Source organism: Hipposideros armiger, unplaced genomic scaffold (genome assembly GCF_001890085.2).
Source record: "Hipposideros armiger isolate ML-2016 unplaced genomic scaffold, ASM189008v1 scaffold_168, whole genome shotgun sequence".
Lineage (NCBI taxonomy): Eukaryota > Metazoa > Chordata > Mammalia > Chiroptera > Hipposideridae > Hipposideros > Hipposideros armiger.
In genome coordinates, this window is record NW_017731518.1 from 860,253 (window position 1) to 879,900 (window position 19,648).

General features: G+C 37.8%; 1 protein-coding gene across 1 annotated transcript in view; it reads right to left on the reverse strand.

Moving 5' to 3' along the window:
• The window catches only part of HCFC2 (host cell factor C2), a 36,500-nt gene extending 16,852 nt beyond the window's left edge, over positions 1-19,648 (reverse strand). Inside the window, exons 1-9 of the mRNA XM_019651898.1 lie at positions 19,399-19,648; positions 17,828-17,976; positions 16,466-16,626; positions 9,988-10,196; positions 9,155-9,239; positions 7,624-7,730; positions 7,328-7,516; positions 2,219-2,386; positions 1,630-1,682 (exon numbers count right to left, since the gene is read on the reverse strand). Of these exons, the coding sequence (XP_019507443.1) occupies positions 1,630-1,682; positions 2,219-2,386; positions 7,328-7,516; positions 7,624-7,730; positions 9,155-9,239; positions 9,988-10,196; positions 16,466-16,626; positions 17,828-17,976; positions 19,399-19,561 (1,284 nt within the window). The 5' untranslated portion in view covers positions 19,562-19,648. The remainder of the gene's footprint in view (positions 1-1,629; positions 1,683-2,218; positions 2,387-7,327; positions 7,517-7,623; positions 7,731-9,154; positions 9,240-9,987; positions 10,197-16,465; positions 16,627-17,827; positions 17,977-19,398) is intronic.

A 19,648-nucleotide genomic window follows, 5' to 3' on the forward strand; every position in this document is an offset into this window, starting at 1 on the left:
GCAATGATAATACCAACATGGGCCAGGGAAGCAACGTCCTCCACAACTAGACTGAAGAACAAAAGGACAGCAACTTGTCTGTTCCCCTTCCCGATTCCCCAACGCTGTTCCCCTCCAATTCCCCAACAAAATCTTAAAAAAAAAAAAAAACAGCCTTATCATAAAAATTTTCAAATTTTTTTTATAAAAAAAAAAAGGGACCACATTCACATAACCTTCATTAAGTATTGTTACAATTTTTCTATTTTATTATTAGCTATTGTTGTTAATCTCTTATTGCGCCTAATTTGTAAATTAAACTATATCATTGGTATGCATGTATAGGAAAAAACAGTACATATAATGTTTGATACTATCAATGGTTTCAGGCATCCACTGGGGGTCTTGGAATATACCCCGAGGGGGGAATACTGTGTGTGTGTGAGTGTGTGTGTGTGTATGTGTGTGTGTGTGTGTGTGTGGTCTATTAACATGGGCTTTACTTGTTACATACCCTTTCTGACATAATAAGCCTTTTCTGCTTATTACTGGTCCTCACCCATATTTAGAACATGTGAGTCTATACCTACATCACTTCCCTTGAAAAGAGTCGACTATGAATGTAGATAGCAGTTTGCCAGATAAAAACAGTGTAAATCTGGGCTGGCCGAGTGGCGCGATGGTTAATAACTGGTTTGGGACACCAGAGGGCCCCGGATTGGATCCCACATATGAGGGCCAGTGACACTGCCCTCTACAGCTAAGATGCTGAACAACAGCTCAACCTGGAGCTGGGCTGCTGCAGTGGGTTGCCACGGGCTACCGTGTGTAGCCAGCAGCCAGCGTGAGCGGCCAGCAGCCGCTGTGAGTGGCCGTCCAGAAGCCGGCGACTGATCTGCCTCGCCCGGAAGAGCGCAATGATGGTGCCAACTTGGGCTAGTGAAGCAACGTCCTCCACAAAGACTGAAGAACAAAATGACAGCAACTTGTCTGTTCCCCTTCCCCCAATTCCCCAGCATTGTTCCCATCCCCTCAATACCCCAATAAAAATCTTTAAAAAAAAAAAAGTGTAAATCCCAGTAAGCTTATGCATTAGTCTCCACGAATACCTACTGTGAAGCACTTCATAAACAGGAAATAACCTCACAAACACAGGTGCTCAATTTAGAAACTCATATTCTTTTGTAAACAAAATACATGGCAAAGAAATATATTTCATGTACATTACTGAAGTATGACTTCATTATGAATATCTTTAGAAATTAAAAACGAGTGTATGATATTTAGAAATGTCAAAATATAGAATTCAAGGTATTATAAGTATAAAGTATGAAGGATCAGCCTCTGATGCTATGTGTAACTGAGGCTGGACTTCAACCTCTTGGCCAGGGGTTCTTCATTAAGGCTGCTGTCACAATGGTCTGCGAAGCATTCCTTAAAACAGCTCCCCGGGCATCGTCCTAAAGATTCTGCTACTAGATCTGGGGAAAGGCTTGGGAATCTGTGTTTGTTTTTTAATCTCAGAGATGATTCTGATGTGTAGCCAGGGTTGAGAATCCCTGTCCTAGGGTAATATACTAAAATATTTAAGAAAAAAATGGACTATAAGCATAAACATTCATTTATCATCCTAAATTTTTTTTAACTTACACTGTTGGGAACGATGCTATTACTGCCTTGTCTGTGAGGGTCCATCCTGACTCCTGTAGGAATGAGAAAGTTCAGACTGATATGTTCTAAATTAACTTCAATAAAATATATTACAATCGAGTATTTTTAAAAGTTACATATTCAGGGTTTAAAAAGCAGCATCTTTATCAAAGTTTATCTGCTTTCTCAATAGTTTGCTTAATATTTGACTGATATTCTTTCTGGAAGAACATGTAAAATTAAATTTGTTTTTACTTTCCAAGTGCCTGAGAGTTAAAAACACTTTTGAAAAAAAGCTGAAATATTTATTAAGACCATCTCCTGAAGTCAAGTAGCTTGTCAAATTAAGAAAGTCCATCAAAATAAACTGCAGAAGAAACATTCTACCCTACATATCTATGTGTTCCATTATATTATAATGGTAAGACAGTCAAGTTTCAGAGTGGAAACAACGTATTTGATGAACCAGGCAGGAAACATCATATACAATTTCTTAAACCAGGCCTATTCACAGGCTTTTCTGCAGTATCTTTTTTAAAAAAAAATAACATATGAGCATACATGCTTTAAGCATGAAACTTATTGTTACCTTGCATATTTGGTGCCGCTGAAGAATCTGATGATGCAGTTTGGTATGGCAAGTCCGTATTCAACTGCAAAAGATAACCCTCAACTGTAGGCACTTCATCCCATTTGAGATGAAAAGAGTTGGTAGTGGCTTTGATCAGTTGTACTTGTGATGGTGCCGGTGGTTTCTCTAAAGAACAATATTGATATTATACATTTAAGTTTCAAATGCACTAATAGTTTGCCTATAATGTTTCTGTGGACCTGGAGCTGTGAAAATGGCCACAATGAATATTTCATCTGTTTACCAAGAGAAGAAAATTTACTCAGATGAACATAGCTATAGTCAGTAAAATAAAAATAATTTGGGGTTCTGATTCTATTTATTTATTTAACTCCATATACAAATAAATCTACAAACAATCTAGTTGCAAGCTATCTGAGTCATCAGATTCAGAAAAAAGTGTTTAATTCTAGAAGTGGGGAGGAAACCAAGTATTACATAGTTATAGCCACATAATTTTACCCTCTCTATAAGTTTTAAATTTTATGAGCCACTGTGTAGCCAACAGTATGCATATCAGTAATACTGTTAATGTTAGCAAAGATGATTCAGATACGATATTTTGGAAAAACGTAACTTCTTTTAAGTTAATACCCTCTTATCAAAACTTGTACTACCCAAAACAGGTAATTACTTGGGTATCAAATATTACCAGCATTTCCCAAACAAATAACAATCACAGACTCTCAGAACTGGAAAAAGGGACCTGAGATTATTTCTACAATATCCTTGTCCTCTTTTAATGTACCTATCAAATCACGGAACTCACAATTCCCAAGCTAGTACATTCCATCTTTGCACAGTTATATGAGGAAATTTATTCTTCTAGTGAGTTGAAATCTATAAACTATAATTTAATCCTTATAGAACAAGTCTAATATCTACTTTTTTGTATCTTTTAGAATAAAGGTCAGCAAACTATGGCTCATGTGCCTGTTTTTGTAAATAAAGTTTTATTAAAATACAGCTATGCTCATTTGTTATGTATTGCCTATGACTGCTTTCATGCTACAACAGCAGAGTTGAGTAGTTATAACAGACCATATGGCCGGCAAAGCCTAAAACATTTACTATGTGGGCCTTAACAGAGAAAATCTGATGAGTCTGCTTTAGAGGATAATTAAGCCTAGTTCCTTCAACTATTCCCATGTAAATTCCTCCATGATCCTATTCACAATCCAGTTTATTTTTTTTCAAAGTAAGGTAACCCACACCTGAACAAAAGCAGATAATATAAGACAAGTCCAGGAGGTACACGACCCACCTAAAAGAAGTTACATGAAGAGAAAGGAGAGAAAACAGTAGAGTACAAATCAATAAAATAATCAAGAAAATCCCCCAAACTGAAGAACATGAATTTCTAGACTGAAAGGGCCCACTGAAAATTCAACACAATGGATTAAAGAAACACACAACAGGCATATCATCATGAAAATTAAGAACAGGGGAGACGAAGAAAAAAAATCCTAAAAGCTATCAGGGGTGAAGAGGAAGGTCACATTTAAAAGGACTAAAAATCATAAGTGGTTTGGATTTCTCAACAAAACACTAGAAGTTTGAATATATTACAACAACGTTTTCAAAGTTCTTAAGTGTAATGACTTCTAATGTAGAATTCTATTTCCATACAAACTGCCAATTAAGAAGGAAGGAAGGCTGAACATATTTTCAAACAATGGAAGAGCTCAAAATAAATCTGTCACCTATGCACCTCTTTCCTGGGATGTGTTCCATTAAAAATGAGGGGGAAAAAAGACGGGGAAAAATATGGGATCCTGGAAACACGGAATCCGGCACAGGTGGGAGGCAAAACATATCCCCAGGAAGATGATGAAGGGAGACTCCAAGATGAGAGCTGTGCTCGATTTGTGGAGTGCAACCATCCCAGAGTGGAGCAGAAGAAATTTCTTCAAGATGATGAAATTTGATACAACATCTGATGCATCTAACCATAATGAGATGAAAGAATATTTAAACAAATAACAGAGAGTATGGATTGAATTAGTAGTAAATACATACGAATCTAAAACAAACAAAAAAATTATTCATCCATGGCAAATAAAAAAATTGTGCAAAGAAGGTATTCACAATATTCTACATGGCTCACCTGTGAATAGTGTTTATATAGTCATGATGTAAAAACTGAATATTCATCTAAAATTACGGTATAATCATATTGAGAGACTAGGAGGTAGGGAATATGCATAGGAGGTAAGGAATGGTGGGAAGAAGAGATAAATCCTTAACTTTCACAGTAGAAAGTGAACACACTATGCCTAAACTAAAAAAAAAAAAAAAAAATCAAAGTAAATGTGTGTATGTGTGTGTGTGTGTGTGTGTGTGTGTGTGTGTGTGTGTGTATTAATTATATGGAGATGTGGAAGTAAATACCAAGAATTGATGAACGGATTTGAAAGCGGATGCTTGTGAGGCAAGAAAAATGGAGGAGGATGGGAACAAAAGACTGCTATTTTTCATAAAAAGCCTCATGGAATTATACTACTCCTAAGTTATAAAATTCACTAAGTTTAACTAAAAGTTAAGGCAAGATGAAGAGCCCTCATTCCGCATCCCCAAAATGGATGCCAACTTACCAAGAGAAAAGCAAAATTTAAAACTGCCCTTATGATAATGGCCATGATTACTTTTAGATAGATATTCATGTCTCAAGCCTTCTATGGAAAGGTTTATGGAAAAACTGGCCACTCAGAGCCAATGATTTTTATCTTTTTAAAAGTCACAGATCCCTTAGAGAATCTGCTTCAAGTGACATATTCGCCACTGAGAAAAACTTATACGCGCACATTTTTCTTCCAATCTCAGAGACTGAAGCTTATCCTCGGACTTCAGTTAATATTTCCCAATTTCAAAGATGAATCAGTAAGTTGGATTTTCTATATTTCTCTCCCGCTTGCTGGTATGAGTTTCTTTCATAGAAAGCATTTAGTCTCTAATTTTGTTTCATTTATTTTTTTCAATTATCTTAATTTTAAAATAAAACTGTTTTTACATTACCAAAGTAATGCATGCTACTGTAGAAAACACAGATGAGAAAAAACTTTTTAGAAAATGTATAACCTAACCTGTTAGATAATACTTTGGTACACAGTGTATCCTTCCAGATTTTTCTGTTTAAACACTTAAAAAAAAAAAAAACCACTGGAATCATAGGTACGTTTTAGAATCTGCTTTTTTCATATAACAACACATATTACATCTTCAGATCTGACCTCTCTACTGGCTTCCAGGCTTCTTTATTCACTCAACTGCCTACTTGATCTTGTTATTTCAAACTTAGTGTGGTCTAAATGGAATTATTTATTTATTTATTTATTTATTTATTTTTAAGAATTTTATTGGGGAATTGGGGGATGGGAACAGCGCTGGGGAATTGGGGGAAGGGGAACAGACAAGTTGCTATCCTTTTTTTGTTCTTCAGTCTAGTTGTGAAGGACATTGCTTCACTGGCCCAAGTTGGCACCATCATTGCGCTCTTCCCGGGTGAGGCAGATCAGTCTCCAGCTTCTGGATGGCACCTCACTGTCACTACTATAGTCTAAGACTTCCGTGACTGCTGCAAAAGCCTCCTAACTTGTCTCGCCGTGTGCGCTTCTGACCCCTACAATTTATTTTCCACATAACTGCAGCGACCGTTCCAAAATGTTCAACAGTCATGGCACTCCTCTCCTTCAAAATAATAAATAACTTACCATCGTACTTTAAGAGCAATTTAAACTCTATCATGAGGTTCGAGGCCCTGCATCATCTGTCCAGTGGTCACCTGTCTAACCTCCGTTCCTGTACTCTCCTCTTCCACTCAGCTCAAATCTGTTGCCAAACATGCCAAGTATTCCCATCTCAGGACCCTTGTACTTGCTGTCCACTACTCCTGCAGTGTTTATCCCAGCTTTTTACATGGATAGCATCCTCTCACCATTTGGATTCCATCCCAAATGCCATCTCATCCTTTTCTACCTGCCTATTCTGGGGTAGCCACCCCTCCCCTGCATTCCCAGTACCCTACATCACTATCTCGTTGTTCTCTCTTACTGTCTTCACATGTTTAACAGAAACTGAACTTATTTTGTTAATTTGTTTGATTATTGTCCATCATCTCCCTGCCCTCACAGTCTCTTGGAATATAAATTCTTTGACAGCAGGGACATTAACAGTCTTGTTCACGGCTGTATTCTCAGCATTTGCAACAGTTGTCAGTCAAATATTTATTGAAAAATGGATGTGGCTTCCATATTTTAAAATTTTTTGGTGTTGTAATACTTTTAAAAAAAAATCTTTTTATTTTGGAATAATTTTAGATTTACAGAAAAATTGCAAAAAAGAGTTCCCATATACTCTTTACTCAGTTTCCCCAACGGTAACACATTTGAGAAAACTAAGAAATTAACATCAGAGTAATACTATTAACTAAATTACAGACTATTCAGTTTTTCCAGTTTTTCAATTAATGTCTTTTTTGTTCCAGGATCCAATCTAGGGTACCACCTTTCAAATTTAGTTATCGTATCTCCTCTGATTTGTGACCATTTCTCAGTCTTTCCTTGCTTTTCATCACCTTTAAAATCTGAAGACTACTTTTCATATACTCTGTAGAATGTTCACATATTCTGAAGATATGTCTGCTATATTCTCAGTTACAGTGGGGTTATGGATTCTAGGGAAGAGAGCCACAGAGGTGAAGGCTCTTCTTATCACATGATATGGGAGGCAGGGGCAAAGGATATCAACATGACTTATCACTAGTGATATTAACCTTATTACTTGATTAAGGTGGTGTTTGCCAGGTTTCTCTACTGCAAAGCTACTATTTCTGCCTCTCCATACTCTATTCTTTGGAAGGGAGTCACTAAACCCAGTCTATACTCGAGGAAAGGAAAATTAAGAAACTCCCCTGAAGTGGGAAGTATTTACATGTATTATTTCTTCCATGCATTTTTAATTATGAGAAAGGGGGACAGTGGCATTTGCAGTAAGTCTCTTAAGACAGTCATTATCCAAATACTTATTTACCTAAAGAAAAAGCTGTATTTGTTAAATACTCTTACCTACCAGTATCAAGATACCAAAGATCCTTGCAGCAAACTTGACTATTCAGTGCTTTTCTGTACCCATCTCTTCCACTCCAAAAATACAATCGAGTGCCAACTGCAACAGCACAGTGTCCAGCTCTTGGTCTTGGTCTTGAATTTTTTTTATCTTCTTGAGAATCTGATACTAGGGTGGTCCATTCTGCTGTATCTAAAAAAATGGAAATATCCATGACTAATCTAGTATTCTTAAACAACAAAACAAAAATCCTTTTATAAATAAATTTTATTTCAAGAAGTAACTCTTAAAAGACTCACCCAGATTTAGGTAAGAAAATGAACTGGTACATCTCCATTCACAATCATGAGGTGAAGTCTCAATATTTTCCCCCTTATGTGGAACCCATCCACCAAAAATGTACATTCTGAAGAACAACGAAAAAGAACATAAAGCAGCTGACATTTTTTCTAAAGCTTTAATTTTACTTTTTAGATTTAAAATGTTAAGAATAGACTTAAATTTCTTATTTGATAACTCCAAGCTACAGAACTATTCACTCACTTATCACTATCAAGGTAATGGGAATAAGATAATGAACAATGTGGTCTTTCCAGAGTTTCTAATTTTATGAAGCAATAAAGAACCAAATTACTTCTCGCTGGCAAGTTATTTAAAGTGGGAAATATTTCAATTATAATACATTTGAAAATCAATACTGTATGTAATATACTAAGGGTATCTCAGTCAGAAAGATATTCAAATGATCTATGACATTCAAAGTCGAATTTAGAATTGTATACATATAATAACCAAAGAGGATTAGTTTCATATAACTTTGGCCACTGATACAACTCAAATAAAAAACTTTAAACTGTGTTCCTCAGGGCCCTCGGGGTTCTTGAGATAGGCCAAACTGCTACTAAAGGAGAAAAACTCATCAGGCCCATGTGACCTCAAGCCAACCAGAGAAGCTCTATTTTTATCTATATTCTATATTAGAGTTCCAATGAAAAGATACATTTTATAAAAGGAGTCTTCTGTTTTAAAACTGTCTATTTTGTTTATGTCTATTTATCAAAAAGAATTGATGCGGTTCTAAATTACAACTAGTTGTTTCCTAAAAACATTACTTTTAAGGTAAAGTCCCTACACAAGGAAATACTTAATTAAATTCTACTTAAACAATATGCAATCCTGGCCCAGTGTGCACAGATAGGAGAGCTTGATGATAGTAACAGCTCACCATTAAGAAGTGCTCTCTATGTACCAGGAACTGTTTGAAGCATTTTCCATGTATTAATCCATTTAATCCTCATTACAACCTTGTGAAATAAGATTTTATTATTATCTACATTTTATATTTGAGGAAATTGAGGTACAGACAGATTAAGTTTCCTTGCCCCAGGTCAAAGGACAAGTAACGAAGCTGAGGCTTGAATTCAGGCAATCTGGTTATAGAGTCTGAAGTCTAACCATAACTCCATCAAAAGTATAATCACGGAGAATACATACTGAGTACAATCTGAGTACAAATCAAGCACTACCAGAAATATGTAAAAAGAAACAGTGAGTCAGTGTGTCAAACCTGTCGATATAGATCAGATCAGTTTGACAACACTCTGCCTTACACTTCAATAATTCCTACTCTGTGCAAGGAATTGTTAAGGAACGTAAAGTATAAGAGGCAGCATGATAAGAAACAGCACATGAAGTATTTTAGCTCCAGTAGGCACAAACATTAAATTCAGTAATATATTTCTAAGAAGCTAGTAGCATCACTCTTGTTTTGTGTATCTTTCTTAAGTTGGTTAAAAAAAAGTAAAACCAAAAAACAAAGAAACACCATACTTGTTTCCTATAACATTGGCTGTGTGAAGGCTTCGTGGAAGTGGCACTGTCCCTTTAGTTTCCGGTTTTGACCATGACATAGTTTCTAAAAGTAAAAATAAGTACATTAGCAACTTGATCTAATAACAGCAAATGACATCAACTTGCATAATTTTAAAAAAGGACTTACTAAAATAAAGCAAACATGTTCCACACTGTTACTTGAATTTCATTTTAAAATAAACATTTCCAGCTGACATAAATTGCCAGTCACAGAAATTCTTTACACTTGAATGTTAGTACTTGTAATGATGAGGTGTATTTAGGGTGTCACCAACTTTGAACTGAGACCAAATTAGGGATTTTAAAAATATTTTAAGTAAGAGTATACTGTGTAGAAGATAGTCAAAAGATCTCTTTAAAAAGAGCTCCCCAGCTCTAACCAGCAATAACATTGTTAATGCTACACTTCCAGTACGCTGAGTAACCATATAAATTTGATCATCCCCAACTGGGACACTTAACAGAGTGAAACAGGGTACTGTTGATAATTACATGGTACAATAAGCATGAACCAGGACCATCCCTGGCAAGCCAGGACATATGGCGACCCTACTTATAGGGAGTACAGGAGAGTTACTGTCATAAATTAAACATTCATTTGTTTAACCTCATTGATCAGCAACCATTCACATCACACCCCAGCTGCATGACAGAGATGGCTACAAGTGCTAGTTATAAATCTAAAGTGCAACTCGATAAATGCTGTACTCAAAAATATTTTTCAAAGTGATTTTTATATTTGCCTTTATCATTCATAACCAATTCCTGAGCCTGAATCAAGTTAAGCTTACCTAAGTCAAGTTGCCATAGGTCATCCAAGCGAGAGCCACACATTCCACCAAAAACATACATTTTAGGACTCCCAGAATCTTTTTTGCAATATATAACAGCTGTGTGGGACTCTCTCGGAGAAGGCACAATCCCTTTTGTCACTGGAATGCTCCAACCCACAACACCAGAACCATGCTGTAGCTCCAACTCATAGAAATCATTTAAGTATCTAGGATATCATGAAAGAAATTAAAAACATTAACATAATATATACCTTTTATTTGCTTTTTGTTTCTAGCTATAAAGATAATATATGCTTACTGTGAAAAATTCATACAGTACAGAAAGGCACTAGGAGAGCAGAAACCCCATAGCTCATTCATTCAACACATATTTATCAAACACTACTATGTATCAGGTACTTTTCTGGAGATAAGCAGTGAACAGAAGAGATAAAAAAAATTTCTGCCATCATTTAGACAATACTCTTGTCCATGACAACAACCGTGATGGTTTCAAAACATAGCTGCAAATTCTGACACTCCTCCCACCAGGAGATAGGGTCTATGTCCCATCCCCTTGATACTGGGCAGGCTTGTGAGTACTTTGACTACGAGTATGATGAAATGACACTACATGACTTCTGAGGATCCGTCATAGAAGGTCAATGCAACTTCACTATAGAACACTTGCTCTTGGAATCCTGATCCACAATGTAAGTCCAAATATCACAAAACCATTATTTAGAGAGGCCAAAAGTAGACACAGAGCATGACAGTCCCAGTTGAGTCCGTCCTTCAGCCATCTCAGTTGAGGCATCAGACACAGAAGGGACCATTCATGCCTTCCCATTTGAGGGCCTAATCATCACTCACTCCTGTATTCTCTATGAATTCCTAATGCACAGAATCCATGAGCATAATAAAATGGTAGTTATTTTTCATCACTAACTTTTGGGACAGTTCATTACATGGTACATAATGACCAGAAAAATCACTATTGACAATGATTGGTAAGACCTCCTTCTCTCTGACTATCCATATATAAATAAATAAATAAATAAATAAATAAATAAATAAATAAATAAATAAATATATATATATATAAATGGGGCATACTACAAATGTTGCTTTGCAAGTTTTCTCAATTTCACTCTATAATGTCATAACAATGTTATACATAGCTTTTTTTTTTTAATTGGTGAATTGGGGGAGGAGAACAGCATTGAAGAATTGGGGAGGGGCACCAGCCAAGTTGTTGTTCTGCAATCTTCGTTGTGGAGGGTGCCAGTCGCCATCTGGCTGCCTGTTGGCAGCTCATGGCCTCTAAGCTCAAGGTACTGTGTTACAATCTTAGTTGCGGGTGGGCGTAGCCACCATCCCAAGCAGGAGTCGAACCAGCTGTTAAGAACACACACTCTATCCACTGAGCCATCCGGGTGGCAGCTCAGCTCAAGGTGCCGAGTTCAGTCTTAGTTACGGTGGGCATAGCCACCATCGAACAGGCAACCTTGTTGCTAGGCGCACATGTTCTCACCAGCTGAGCCATCCTGCCACCTGTTGGCAGTTCAGTGGCAGCTCAGCTCGGGCACAGCATCACTGACCTACGTGGGAATCAAACAGGCAGCCTGTTGCTCAGAGCTCGCACTCTTAAGCTAACTCTTAACCAACTGAGCCACTTGGTCAGTCCTATACATAGCTTTTTAATTCTAGAAACTGGCATTAAACTTCTCAATGTGACATGGATGTTTCCAATGTTTTCAGCAAAATGTCTTTTATAGAAACCTGCTTCCTATAAAATTATTACTCAAGTATGAGGGCAAAATTAGAACATTTGAGGATATATAAAAATTCCAAGAATACACTGAATAAGAGAAATGGTAATGCAAAGAAACTAGCAATTTATAATTACATTTAAATTGATGTTGATAACTATGTGAGGTCTAATTAATCACTAGGAAAGTAACTAAAATATTAATTTCTTAACATTATTGTAATATGGAATAAGATTCAAGACTATAGGAACATGTGGAAAAAGGAGGTAAGCAAAAAACGCCTAAAGGTAAAGATAGTAATCTATTCCCAAATGTGTGTTATAATTTCTGAGCAAAAAGGGAAGCACAGAATGAGCATGTGTAACTTTCAAATCATTAAAAGGAGAGGAAGAATCAAAGAAAAACAATAAATTAAGAAAACGTAAACAGAAGGAAAAATAAGCAAAGCATAGTCTATGGAAAGCAGTTAATAAGATAATTAGAAAAACAACAACACTATAAACAATGTCAAAAGAAAAAAGACAAACTGTGAAAACAAATTTGGTACACATTAGAGAACAACATCAAATTTCTTAATGTAAAGAGCTCCTACAAGGGCCGGCCGAGTGGCTCAGTTGGTTAAGAGCTCGCTCAAGAGTTTGAGCTCTGAGCAACAGCNGGTTCGAGTCCAGCCCGAGCTGAGCAGCCGCTGAGCTGCCAACAGGTAGCAGGATGGCTCAGCTTAAAAAAAAAAAGAGCTCCTACAAAATCAAGATGATTAATCAATCACACAATAGACATAGATAAAAGGATATAAAGTGACAATTCACAGAACAGGAAATAAAAATTATATAAATGTATATGTATACATACATAGAGACAGATATACAGACATACCTACACATACAAACAAATGTTTGCCCTCATTTAAAAATATCTAGCAAAGGCAGGAAAAGTGGGGCAGGGGAGGGGGTAGCAACAACAAGCAGAGTAAACAGAAGACATAAAATACAAGGGCAGGGAAAAACTTCCCTATTATAAAACGAAGTCTCTTGGGAGTAGAGGGTGTGGCAGGGGAAACAAAATAAAAGAACCCTGAATTCAGCTATAAGCTATTAACAGCAAGGATTATATTAAACTATTTAACAACTGATATAGCACAGGCTTAAACAGATCAGAATAGATGCCAGCCAGTATGCTATATCAGTTCATACTGACTAATTGTTAGTCTTATTTACAAAAGATAAGCCTACAGCAAAATAATACACACAGGTTGGAAATTAGATATACAAGAAACAAAACACAAATTTACAATCACACTAGGAGACTTTAAAATATCATTTGGGGGCCGGCCAAGTGGTGTGTTGGTTAAGAGTTGGCTTGGGAGTGCCGGCTCTGTGCAGCAGGGCCGCCGGTTCGGATCCCACATGGGCCAGTGACACTGAGCCCTCTACAACTAAGATGGTGAACAACGGCTCGACCTGGAGCTGGGCTGCCATGAGTCGCCGGCAATGGCGTAGGCTGCAGCGGGGCTGCAGTGGGCTGCCATGAGCTACTGTGAGTGGCCAGCAGCCAGCAAGAGCTGCCATGAGTGCCGTGAGTGGCCATCCAATGGCCGGCGACTGGTCTGCCTTAGCCGGGAAGAGCGCAGTGACAATACCAACATGGGCCAGTGAAGCGACGTCCTCCACAACTAGACTGAAGAACAAAAGGACAGCAACTTGTCTGTTCCCCTTCCCCAATTTCCCTATAAAATCTTGAAAAAAAAAAAAGAAAATGGAAAGACAAGCTACAGATTGGAAGAAAATATGTGCAAATCACACTTCTGACTAAAACAAACAAACTTGTATCCAGGATACATCAAGAACTCTTACAATTCAATAATAAGAATATAAACAACTTAATTTAAAAATCAATGAAGATATGCATAGAAATTTCACCAAAGAAGATATATTGGGTCATCAGGAAAGTCATAATGTATTCTTCTATGTTTTTCAATGCAAAAATGCGTCATGACTTTCCCGACGACCCAATACAAATGGCTAAAAAGCTCACAAAGAGATGCTCAACATCACTGGTCAACAGGGAAATACAAATTAAAACCACAATGAGGTACCCCTTATACTTACTACATTGGCTACAATAAAAAAGACAGACAATAACAACTGTTAGTAAGGATGTGGAGAAATTAGAACACTGACACATTGCTAGTGGGAATGTGAAGTGGTACAGTCACTTTGGAAAACAGTTGGGTAGTTCTTAAGAAGTAAACATAAATTTACCACATGACCCAGTAATTCTGATAGGTTTCTGATCAAGAGAAATGATTACATATCTATAGAAAGAGTTGCATGCAAATGTTAAAGCAGCATTATTATAAAAACCAAAAAAAAATAGAAACAATCCAAATATCCATCAACTGATGAATGGATAAACAAAATGTAGTACATGCATATAATGGAATACTATTGGGCAATAAAAATAAATACTTGATACATGCTACAACCTGGTTGAACCTCAAAAACATTACACTAAGTGAAAGAAGATAAATGCAGAAAATCACATTTATATGAAATGTCCAGAAAAGGCTAATGTATGGAGACAGAAAATAGATTAGTGGTTGCCTGAGGATCAGGATGGGAATAGGGACTGACTGCAAATGGAAAAGAAGTTTCTTTTTGGATAATGGAAATGTTCTAAAACTAGATTGTAGTGATAGTTACACAACAATGTAAATTTACTAAAAATCAATGAACTGTACATATAGAAGGGCTGAATTTTATAGTATATAATTTATACTTCAATTTTTTAAAAAAGAAAAATGAAGAAGGATCTGAAAAAGTTCAAAAAAGGAACTGCAAATGTCCAATAAGCAGTTAATCAAGCTCATTCCCAGGTTTTAAAAAAATCAAAATAAACCCACGAAACATATTCACCTATTAGCTTGGCAAAAACTAAGAAGAGGGAGAGAAGTTAGTATTGCCAAAGGTGTATGCACTATCATACACTGTTATTAGGAATATCAATGGTTCCGTCACTTTGGAGGTTGATTCAGGAGTACCTAACAAACTTAAATGTAAATACCCTTTGACATCTTCCTGCCCTGTCCCCCCTCCCTCCAGTTCCACTTGTAAGTATCAATCTTACAAAATATTTATACATGTGTAAAAACTGTAATAGCAAAAAAAAAAAGGAAATATTTAAATGTCCATCAGTAGGGGGAAGACTAAATAATTTGCATAATTCAGACTACTTTTTAGCCTTAAAAAAAACAAGGTCAATTTGTGCTTACTGCCAACGAAAAGAGCTCCAAGATATATCACTAACAGAAAAAAAACAAACACCGAAAGTCACAAAGCAAAAAGAAAGATCTCACTTCCACAAAAGAAAATACATGTCTGTGTAGGATCAAATTAATGTTCCCAACTCTCCTTTCCAAGTAAGTAGAACACGCATCCCTGGATCACTGACTTAAAGGCTTGGCCTTATGGCTTGCTTTGACCAATGGACTCTGAACAGAAATGAATGTACTAGCTTTAATCAGAGGCTTTAAAAAGCATTGCATGTATTTATTTGCACCCTCAAGTGCCATAAACTTGAGAAGCTTGCTTGTTAGATACAATAACCTAGTAAGGCTGACTAATACAATGTATTACATGAAAAAGGTCCCAAAAGATACACATCAAATTGAATTCTGTGTTTGCCTAGGTTAGAGGACAGTGATGCTGTAAGAAGGAACTTTATATACTTTCTAATTTCTTGAACTTTTACGAGTCTGTATCTAAAAAATCTGTTTAATGGAAAAATGAAAAAAGGCGTGCTAAAAGTAAAAGTACATGGATTAGTGTGGTGGGATAAGTATTTTTTCCTTTTCTCTAACTTCAAAATTTTCCATGATGTTTTAGTATATGTTATTTTTAAAAGTTTGGAAAAAACAAAAACAAACTAAGACTCTAACATTAATCTAACGTAGTTAAAAGATACATTATCATGGTCATAATAACTATTGTACTATATGCAGATGGCAACTTGAAAGTGCTTTAAAAATTATGCCAATGATTTTATTTAGCCATCACAATGACACTGAAAGGTAGGTGTTTAATCACTCCCATCTCACAGTGAAGGAAAATCAGCTTAGATTACTTGTACTAAAGGACACATATAGTAAGCAGTGATTCAGAAAACAGCCTTTTGGACTCTAAATCTTCAAATCCTGAGTGCTATAATGACAATGTGATCAAAACACTATGTGAATAGAAAAAGAGATAGTGATTAATTCTGTGTGGTAAAAAAAGGGAAGGATTGGTTCAAAAAGTATGTGCTTTTGTGAACCACTCTAACCACTTCCTGCACGAAAAATGGAAATAACAGCCTTCATTTTATATTCAGGTTTTTGTCTCCAAATTCCCAAAGAAACCTAACTTGAAAATAAACATTTGTTACTTTTCATTTTCACTTATAATAACTAAAATACATTGTGGCTCAATAGATACAAAAATATTGCTACAAGCAGTTACAGCAATATCAATTTAATAAGGATTTCTGATTAGAAAATCAGATTAGTTTTGAAAACAGATATACTCCAGGGACTAAGGAAAACACAAATACACACGAATTTATTCACTATTAAGTTTAAATGCAAAAGGCTAAGCTTTATCCCTTTTAATAATTAAAGATGGAAGAAATTAAATGTTCTTAATCTAAATCGTAAAATAAGCATTAGGTCTGAAGAAGAGTCGGCATACCTGGGAACATTATTGTTTGAATCTTCACTTTCATTGGCCAGGCCACCAAACAAATAGCATTTGTTACCATATAAAGAAAAGCTATGTCCAAGCCGAGGACAAGGAGGTAAACCAGAAGAAGGGGGATGGGGTTTCACTTTTTTCCATAACCAACGACTTGCCTAAAAAAAGAGCATAAATACACTCAGACAAAATCAGAAAAGCATTCCTATATTGCAATAGTGTAACATCATCTCAATGCTTTTTCATCTGAATCCAATCAGAAGCTTCAATAAGTTACTTGTGGGACAAATGACAAGCAGATAACTTCTAGAATTAAAATAAATGTTCCAATAGAAATTCAATCTAGTCTTCCATATTCACAACTTTCCACAATGGCAAATTCAGCTTATAGTAATAAACAATAACAGTCCTAAAATATTTCGCAAATGAAAAATTAAATATTATATATAGCTTTAAGATTAAAAGTAATTTATGTATTCTTACTTTCTGAAATTAGGTAATCCATGAATGGTATATATTTTGACCTTTAAATAAGCATAAAGATCATTTAACGAACAAAACTCCAAAACTTATTCTCTGGCCATGGATGATTTCTTTATCTAAAACTATCTGTGAGTTAAGAAAAAAAACAGAAAACAAACAAAAACTATCTGTGAGTTGCTTGTAAATTGGTATAATCCACCTATCTCTGCCATTGATCAGATGCCCTCCTGATCACAGCCCTGAGAACATATGCACAATTCAGGAATAAAAGTCAATTAAGGCTGTCACATAGGGCTCTGAGTATGGTTTAGTAGTGAGTCAGATTTAGAAAGGATATGAGAAACTGTTACTCCTCTTTTGTATGTATTGCTAGAAAAAAAAATGACTATTAGTGTGAGGTTAACAATTTCTATAACTAAGGCAGAGTTTTTCAAAGTATTGTCTGGGGACAAACAGCAGGTGGGAATCTGGTAAGAATGCAAATAGTGAGGCCCCACTACAGACAATATTGATTCAGAAACTCCGGAGGCAGGGCCCAGCGATCTATGTTTTCACCAGCCCTCTACATGCTTCCGTTGTAAGCTAACCTTGAAGAACTACTGCACTAAAACACAAAAGCCTAAACATGTAACGTGTACAATTGATGCTATGTAACACATATCTTAATGTTACAAATGTTGCACTGGGTATTGGAGAAAGGCTTACATTAGAAACTGTGGCTTTTTAGTGACATGGAAACAATTTCTTCAAAGCTATAAAAGGTGAATCTCACAAATTTAAGTATGTTAATGAAATATTTTGCACTCTTTCGAAGAATTGTGAGCAATATTATCACTAAAGCTTCAGGTTGAAGTAATAAATTTGAAGGGCACTTACTTGTAACTCATATAACTCATTGCTGTATCTTCCATATTCAACCATTCCCCCAAATACTAATATTCTGGTACCATCACAGACAAATCCATGGGCAGCACAGCCTGGAGGGATGTCTCCTCTAACAGCTGGTAGGAACCACTGATTTGTAACTAGTTGCCAAAATAAAATTAAAAGCAATTATAATAAACAGTTATCACAAACTATGAGTATATAGTTTATATGTATCACCGATATCAGTGGTTCTTAATTGGGGATGATTCTGCCCCTGCCCCAGAGGCAAATTAAAAATTCTTAGTTGTCATAACTGGAGGGAGAGAGGTGCTACTGGCCACTGGTGGGTAGAGGCTCGGGATGCTGCCAAACATCTTACAGTGTTACAGTGCAGCCCACTACAGCAAAGAATTCTCTGGCTCAAATGTCAATAGTGCTGCTTTTGAAATGCCCTCATCTGTAACCTTTAATTCTCACAAGAACCCTGCTTGATAACTATCATCATCTCCATTTTGCAAGTGAAAAAAAAATCTGACACTGAGGTTTGGTTAACTTTAGCGCTGATCGTGAGCAACTGGCAGAGCAAAATTCAAACCAGGTCTAACTTGTTCCAAAGCCAGGGTTTCACACTACATCAAATTGTCAAATAACTTTTTAACTTTCTATGCTGGGGTGCCAGGAGGAGGAGAGGGTGGGAAAAATAAAATTTCTCCTACGCCAATGTTTTATTAACCTTTAAATGACCACTATGATTAAGCGGTTGGGTCAAAGAAAAGTTATTGATCGTGACATAGAGCCAAAATTCACCAAGGAAACCGCTTTCTCACGACAGCTGCTGCATTTACGAGTGGGAAATATGATATTCCAACCTCCTTCCTATTCCATGGAGGTACTTAAAATCCGGGCCTCCGGGGCAGGGGCGCTTGTGATTTGCAGCGGTGCACAAGCTGACAGTCCTCTGTCTGAGCGCGGCACACACACCCAGCTAACGTGGTCTCACCCACGAGCCACTTCCCCGCTCGTTACGAGGGTTCCCAACGCAGTAAAAGTCCTGCCTGCCACCTGCCAGAGACGGGGCTGTATTTGGGGTGCAAGTGCCAGAAGGCCTCTCGTTTTTCCCTCCTCACCCTGCCCCGCCTGGATTCTCTTCCTCCTAAGGAAGGAAAGAAGGCAAAGACGGGAAAGGCCCCGAGGAGCTTCTGTTTGGAGTTGGTTTGGGCTTTTGACAAGAGAGGGATCCCCGGGTCCCGCGCCCCGGGCCCCGGAGTGAGCGAGACTTGGGAAAGAGGCCCAGACGTTTAGAAACCGTTTCTCGCCTACGTCCGCCAGGGCCGGGGCGGGGAGGGGTTCGGGACCGCCCCGCTGGGGGGGGTCCGGTTCCGCCCTGCGGGTACCGGAGAAGCGGAGCGGCCGCCTGGGACACTGCAGGACCGGGGCCGCTCAGCGGAGCCGCTACCCCGCCGCCGGCCGGAGGAGGCAGTCAGGGCAGTGACAGCTGTCAGGGCCGCGGCCGCGGCTTCGCCTCCCCTCCCCCTCCGCGGCTCCCACAGGCGGGGCCGCCGAGCCGCCGCCGCGCCTACCGGTGTTGTAGACGTGCAGCTCGTCCGCGATGCCCTCGTTGCCCCCACCAAAGATGATCATCAGCTCCCGGATGGCCACGGCCCGGTGTCCGTGCCGGGCGCGGGGGACCGGCCCGGTGAAGGAGGAAACCCGCCTCCAGTTGAGGAGGCTGGGAGCCGCCATCTTCCCAACCCCCGCCCCTCTGCCCACAATTCCCCGCGCCCGCTCGGGCGCCTCGGCTCGCGGGGGTGGGCGGGGGCCCGCCTCCAG